The sequence below is a fragment of the Dermochelys coriacea genome, chromosome 5 (assembly GCF_009764565.3).
Source record: "Dermochelys coriacea isolate rDerCor1 chromosome 5, rDerCor1.pri.v4, whole genome shotgun sequence".
In the NCBI taxonomy this organism is placed as follows: Eukaryota; Metazoa; Chordata; order Testudines; family Dermochelyidae; genus Dermochelys; species Dermochelys coriacea.
Genome location: NC_050072.1, coordinates 129612934 through 129620490, shown reverse-complemented (window position 1 = coordinate 129620490; position 7557 = coordinate 129612934). Strand labels below are relative to the sequence as shown.

Below are 7557 nucleotides of genomic sequence, written 5' to 3'. Positions count from 1 at the left end.
GTGGGGGGCGGAGAGCCATTGAGCCCGACTGTGAGGGACATCACTTCTCCCGCTTCGCCACCCGGGGACCCCCGCCAGCCAGCCAGCCTTGGGCCATGTGGGCAACGTGGGGTCAGGCCCGGGGGGAGTTTGGTGCGGCAGCCCCCTTTGCTTTGCGCACCAAACTCCCCCCGGGCCTGACCCCACGTTGCCCAAGGCTGGCTGGCGGGGGGTCCCCGGGCCAGGAGGGGAGAGAGACAGACGGGCTCCCGCAGCAGCTCCCTCCCCTCACGGCTGCTGCTCCGGCTCGTCCGCCCCGGCTTGGCGGCGCCCGCTGGGCACGCAGAGCGGGGCGGCCCGGCCCAGGGGGGAGCAGAGCGGGGCGGCCCCGGCCCCGGCCCCGGCCCGGCGGAGGCGAGCGGCTCTGCGGCGGGGCGCTGCGTGCGAAGCGCCGCCCCCCGCTCCCCAGGCGGGCGGAAGCGCGGCGCGTAGCAGCCTCGGGGGCGGGGGCCGGGCCGGGCCGCGGCGGCTCAGGGACCGCCCCGCTGCCCCGCGGGAGGAGGGAGCGGACCCGGCGGGCCCGGGCTGCGGGGTCATGGCGGACGGAGTCCGCACCGTGCTCGGCGGTCGCGGGGGCAGCCCGGCCTCCAGCCCCCAGCTGGGTGGCAGGAGCCGCTCGCAGCCGCCGCCGGCTCCGCTCGGCGCGCCCGGGCACGGCTTCCGCAGGGTGACCCTGACCAAGCCCACCTTCTGCCACTGCTGCACCGACTTCATCTGGGGGCTGGCGGGCTACCAGTGCGAGGGTAAGGGACCGCCCGGGGCTCCCCCTTCCCCTGGGCTACCCCCCGTGCGCCCTGCCCCGGGACACCCCCAGCCCGCAGATTCTCCTATCTACCTTCCCTGGGACACCCCCTGCCCCGGGCTAGCAGTGCAAGGGTAAGGGAGCGTGCCCGGGACACCCCCTACCCACCTTCCCCTGGGGCTACCCCCCGTGCGCCCTTCCCTTAGCCACCCCTGCCGGTGGGTTCCTCTGTTCACCTTCCCGGGGACACCCCCTACCTGGGATACCCCTAGCGACCCTGCCTGGGCTGGCAGTGCTACCGTCCAGAACACCCCTTGCCAGGGCTACCCCTGAACACCATGGCCAGGGCTGGCAGACTACCAGTGTGAGGGTAAGAGACCCTTCCCCAGGACACCCCCTGCTAGGGGTACCCCTACACACCTTGCCCGGGGCTGGCAGCCCCTGTGCCCAGAACATTTCCTGCACCCCTTCCCTGCCTGGGATTACCCCTGTATATGCCACCTAGGTCTAGTGAGCTGCCAGTGCCAGGGTAAGAGACCCCTCCCCAGGGCACCACCATTCCTCTGCCTGAGGCTACTGTCCTTTGCCAGGGCTGGAGGGCTACCAGTACCAGGGTAAGAGTTTTCCCCAGCCAGGTCGTATGTGTGTGTCTCACTTTGTTGGTGGAGCCTGCCTCTTCACCAGCTTGTCTGGAGTCCTCATCTGTGAGTGTCTTATGGGGGCAGAGGACTGCTCCCTCACACCCTTCCCAGGATTTCAGCCTGTCCGCTTCAAATTGGGGTCTGTTCCGTTTCTCACACTCTTTCTCTGTGGTGTGTTCACGTCCCACAGCATCGCTTGCAAGACGGTGCCTCTTTATACACCTGATTTGGGGCTGGGCGTATCTACAAGTTGTTTGAAATCCTTGCTTTTTGGGTGACTTCTTGTGTCAGTTATAACTTGTTAAGATTCAGGTGTCTAGCCTTTAAAATGTGTGAGCGCCCCAACTGGATTGATTTTTCCAAAGGGCCTGCTCGGGCTCAACCAGAAGTTACAAGCTTGATGGGAAGGAAAGGTCACTGTGAAATTCTCTGGCCTGTGCCCTGCAGGTGGTCAGATGACATGATCATCCTGACCTTAAAAATTGTGAGTTCTACTCCGTTAAATGCTATAGCAACATTGTCATGATTCAGCCTTGCTCATATCCATGTTCAGTAACAATGAGTGTGTCCGATTGCTATGGGAAAAAGGTCACTTCCTGTCCACAATGAATGATGTACTCCGAAATCTGATATAGTTGAGCAATCTTGTAATTTGGGGGGGTATTGTTCAGCATTTGCCTTTTGCTAAGCATGGATGTATGGCTCTACAGAAAAGGTTCCCAAATGTGGCACTGTGTGGGCAACTTTCTAGGAACCTTACAGCTGCACCTAATGTTCAGATAAATGTATCTAGAACTTGTGTGGCTTAAAAAAAAAAAGTCCTAAAACTAGAGAGGAACACCTAGTTGAATTCCTTGGGAAGCTGTCCGTGACCAACATGGATAAGATAATCCTTCATAGATAGAAGGCAGAAAAGGACATAAAACCCAGATTGTTTTAATGCAATATACTACAAAGACTTGCATCATTATAAAAAAAAAAAAAAAAAAACAAGTTTGGGATGCTCTTCTCTGTTCCATCCTCTTTCAAAAAATATCTTCTGTCAGTGGCAGCCTTGCAGTTTTATCTTCTATCTTTTTCTCCTCTCATTCCTCAAAGCTAGTAGCTATTGTAATATTGGTCTGTAAAATCAGCTAAGAGGGCTTCTAGACACCCCCTCCCTCCCACTGCATTAAGGTAAAGAAAACTTAGAATTGTGGCTTTGGGTTGTTATATTGTGTTTGTGTGGGAGAAGTAACTGACATGTAGTCTCATAGCCTTGTGAGCTGAATCTTTTCATTTGAGAGATGGCAAATCAGGGGGGCTCTGGGCTTCATTTTTGAGATATCGAGGGCTGTGAAACTATAAACAAAAATGTAGTTTCTTACAAAATAAAGCAGGCCTTGGATAACAGCCTTAGTATTTATGACAGCTAGCATGGTTTACTGGGCGCTCTGGGGTGAAAGAAGGATCAAGTAGAATTCAGCAGAAGCCTCTGTGTTCTTTTACCTGGTGAGGGACAATCTTGTGAGAACGGAAATTGTTGTCTTAAAGTTGTGCACTTCCATGAGATTCAAACTTTTATTTAAAAAATATACTTTGAGTTAGAACTAACACTGCAGTCCAGAAAAGGTTGTATTTTGTCGTGAAAATAGAATTATAAGAAAGCAAGTTTATTACTTAATTTTTACAACCAAGGAGAAAACTTTAACTTTTCTAGAACTTGATTTATTTATACTGTCTTGTACTGGAAGGTTTTGCTAGATAATCATTTTAAATCAGTCTTTCTCTTGGAATTATGAAAATGTTCAGCTGCCTGTTTTGCACTTCTGAGTTTGATCGCTTTGATGTGTCAATGTGTGAGAAGAACAGGAAGGCTTTAGTCCATATTGTTGATTTCATTCTGCACTGAAAAATATAGGAAAAAAAGGAGGAAAAAAAAAAAGAGAGAGAACCTGTTGTGCGGGCTCGAATGTGAACGACTGCTCAAAGATTTGATACACATGTGCGGCAGTTACTTAATGTACTATTCCTTAATTTGAAAACTGCACTAATAATCTAGTATTATGGTCATCTGTGAAGTCTGGCAGGTTAGAAATCCTGAATAGTATTTATCAATACCATTGTGTAATTCATAGATACTAAGGTCAGAAGGGACCATTATGATCATCTAGTCTGACCTCCTGCACAACACAGGCCACAGAATTTCACCCACCCACTCCTGCGATAAACCTCTCACCTATGTCTGAGCTATTAAAGTCCTCAAATTGTGGTTTAAAGACTTCAAGGAGCAGAGAATCCTCCAGCAAGTGAGCTGTGCCCCATGCTACAGAGGAAGGCGAAAAACCTCCAGGGCCTCTTCCAATCTGCCCTGGAGGAAAATTCCTTCCCGACCCCAAATATAGCGATCAGCTAAACCCTGAGCATATGGGCAAGATTCACCAGCCAGATACCCAGGAAAGAATTTTCTGTAGTAACTCAGATCCCACCCCCTCTAACATCCCATCACAGGCCATTGGGCCTATTTACCATGAATATTTAAAGATCAATTAATTACCAAAATTGTGTTATCCTATCATACCATCTCCTCCATAAACTTATCCAGTTTAATCTTAAAGCCAGATAGGTCTTTTGCCCCCACTGCTTCCCTTGGAAGGTTATTCCAAAACTTCACTCCTATGATGGTTAGAAACCTTTGTCTAATTTCAAGTCTAAACTTCCCAATGACCAGTTTTTATCCATTTGTTCTTGTGTCCACATTGGTACTGAGCTTAAATAATTCCTTTCCCTCTCCTGTATTTATCCCTCTGATATATTTATAGAGAGCAATCATATCTCCCCTCAACCTTCTTTTAGTTAGGCTAAACAAGCCATGCTCCTTGAGTCTCCTTTCATAAGACAGGTTTTCCATTCCTTGGATCATCCTTGTAGCCCTTCTCTGTACCTGTTCCAGTTTGAATTTATACTTCTTAAACATGGGAGACCAGAACTGCACACAGTATTCCAGGTGAGATCTCACCAGTGCCTTGTATAACGGTACTAACACCTCCTTATCTCTACTGGAAATACCTCGCCTGATGCATCCCAAGACCGCATTAGCTTTTTCACGGCCATATCACATTGGCAGCTCATAGTCATTCTATGATCAACCAATACTCCAAGGTCCTTCTCCTCCTCCGTTACTTCTAATTGATGCGTCCCCAGCTTATAACTAAAATTCTTATTAATCCCTAAATGCATGATCTGACCCTTCTCGCTATTAAATTTCATCTTATTACTACTACTCTAGTTTACAAGGTTATCCAAAACTTCCTGTCTGATTTCCCGGTCCTAATTAACCGATGGCATATTGGTTGTGTCCTTAAGAGGTGTGTATTATTTAATCTTTTGCTTAAAAAAAAGTCCAGCAGAATTTCAGCGTTGCACTTGACACATCAGTCTGAAGATTTAGCCTCTGCTAGTCAAGGGGGGAAGAAAGTATGCTGTCATATCCCACATGCCTTCAGTTTAAAAGAATAAAATAGTAGTTTGTTATTCAAACAACACTGTATTTAACAATAACTTTATCAGTTTTCGATTAGATTTTTTCCAAATAATTTATTACTGAGCAAATCATAAGAAAAATAATTCAGATATATTATTAGATGCATTTTACTGGTGTTTGATTAATATACTTACAGCTTTCTAGCTAGTCACATAATGCAAAAAATTGTCAAATTATTCTATGATTACTGGTGAAATTTCTTGAATGTTCTTAGCTGACTAGTGCTCAGTAATCCTCTACTTAATAAATTGCTTTTGCTGATGTATGGAGAAGGAACTTGATCAACTTCGCTTTTGATCAACTCAACCCAAACAAACCTAGTAAGGATAAAATTGCAAACTTCAGGACAATCAGCCTGATAGTGAGTGTATGTATAAAAAGCCATCGTTGGATGAATTTGTGGTTAAATGAATTTAGTGTATTCCTAAAAATCAGAAGCTGTTTCCTAACTTTCATGAGTTTACAGTGCGTAAGATTGTGTAGTGGTTTCTATTCTAACTCCCCATTTTCAGCTGCTCACAGTTTTCTGAAACTTTCACCCTCTGTGATGAAGTTCTATATACATGGTTTCTGTTCAAAAGTAATTTTTTTGTTTAAGTTTGAGCAAAATTAGTGGGGGTGTGTTTGAGTATTTAAAAAGAATACACTTTTCCTTTTATAAATCCAAACACAGTTCTTCTACCTTCTGTGTTTGGAGCATCTTTATAGTCTAAAGGGGTAGGGGTTGAAATTTTAATTATCTGACACAAGTATAACTCTTTGAAAATCACATGCTACACATACATTGTCCACTGGGTTTCTAACTGAATTTGTAACTTTTACAGCTAAGGGAGGTTGTCTCTGTGGTTGTTTTTATCTCGGACAAGCAGACAAATAATATTCAGACCCTTACGTACAGGACTTATTGACCCACACTCTCCAAAGCCTGAACAGTCATTAATTTTTATGACAAACTCCTTTGACTGACTCATCAGAGGGGTGGAGGGAGACATAGTTTAAGACATGTCTACTATTTTTTCATTTTGTCCCTGTCATAAATATAAAGGGAAGGGTAAACACCTATAAATCCCTCCTGGCCAGAGGAAAAACCCTTTCACATGTAAAGGGTTAAGAAGCTAGGATAACCTTGCTGGCACCTGACCAAAATGACCAATGAGGAGACAAGCTACTTTCAAAGCTGGAGGGGGGGGAGAAACAAAGGTTCTCTCTGTCGGTGTGATGCTTTTGCCGGGAACAGAACAGGAATGGAGTCTTAGAACTTAGTAAGTAATCTAGCTAGATATGAGTTAAATTCTGTTTTGTTTAAATGGCTGATAAAATAAGCTGTGCTGAATGGAATGTATATTCCTGTTTTTGTGTCTTTTTGTAACTTAAGGTTTTGCCTAGAGGGATTCTCTATGTTTTGAATCTGATTACCCTGTAAGGTATTTACCATCCTGATTTTACAGAGGTGATTCTTTTATTTTTTCTTCAGTTAAAATTCTTCTTTTAAGAACCTGATTGCTTTTTCATTGTTCTTAAGATCCAAGGGTTTGGGTCTGTGTTCACTGATGCAAATTGGTGAGGATGTTTATCAAGCCTTCCCCAGGAAAGGGGGTGTAGGGTTTGGGAGGATTTTGGGGGGAAAGACGTTTCCAAGCGGGCTCTTTCCCTGTTATATATTTGTTAGACGCTTGGTGGTGGCAGCAATAAAGTCCAAGGGCAAAAGGAAAAATAGTTTGTACCTTGGGGAAGTTTTAACCTAAGCTGGTAAAAATAAGCTTAGGGGGTTTTTCATGCAGGTCCCCATACCTGTACCCTAGAGTTCAGAGTGGGAAAGGAATCTTGACAGTCCCTTTAAAAAAATCAAGAATCTTTCTTAATATGTAAAGTCTTGCATATGTAATGAATGGGGTCAGAATTGCAGTATATGTATTTCTTATCAGCAATGCAAAGTACAACCAATTAAATATTTACTGTTTATATTTTATAGTTAGGAGTTTTTGAAGATTTTTTCCAACTCCAAATATTTTCCTCTGCAGTGCCTTGTCTTCATAATAGCACTAAAACCTCTTTTACTGGCTTGAAAATAATCAACATTTAGAGGTAGAGGAGCTATTGGTTTGTGTGGATCTCAGATACTTCTGTTGCTGCAAATCACTGTAATACTAACTTGAGTTCAATTTGGTTTATTTTAACCAAATTTGAAAATAAACACTTTTTTTTTTAGGTTAAAGAATATGATAAATGAGCTTTAGAGGAGAAAAAAAAGACATTGGCTTAAAAATCAAATGTAATTTCATGGTTGTATTTTTGGGTGGACAAGTGTTTCACTAAACTTTTTAGTGGTAGCTTACAGTGTATGAACGTAGGTGTCATGGTTAAAATCTGTGTGCTTTTTTGGACAAATACTGTATTCATTTTATCTGGACAGCAGCTACTGCAAGTGCAATGATACTGTAGAAATTAATCTAGCTTTCATGTATTCAGGCTTTGTATTCTAAGCAGATCACCCAAAATGACTAAGAAAACTTCATAGAAGCACAACTCCCGTAGTGCTTGTTTGTCTTTTGATCTGCCTTTACGATGTCTGAAAACATGGGATTCTTCCAAAATAAGATGTAAACTTTGGA

At 44.7% G+C, this 7557-nt stretch overlaps 1 protein-coding gene across 2 annotated transcripts in view; it reads left to right on the top strand.

Annotated features, from left to right (window-relative positions):
• Positions 1-506: 506 nt before the first annotated feature.
• The window catches only part of DGKQ (diacylglycerol kinase theta), a 160236-nt gene continuing 153185 nt past the window's right edge, over positions 507-7557 (top strand). For both annotated transcript variants that reach the window (XR_006281247.1, XM_038403042.2), the window contains exon 1: positions 507-782. Coding sequence is in view for 1 of the 2 variants with exons in the window: in XM_038403042.2 (XP_038258970.1) it covers positions 575-782 (208 nt within the window). In the remaining variant the exon portion in view is untranslated. The remainder of the gene's footprint in view (positions 783-7557) is intronic.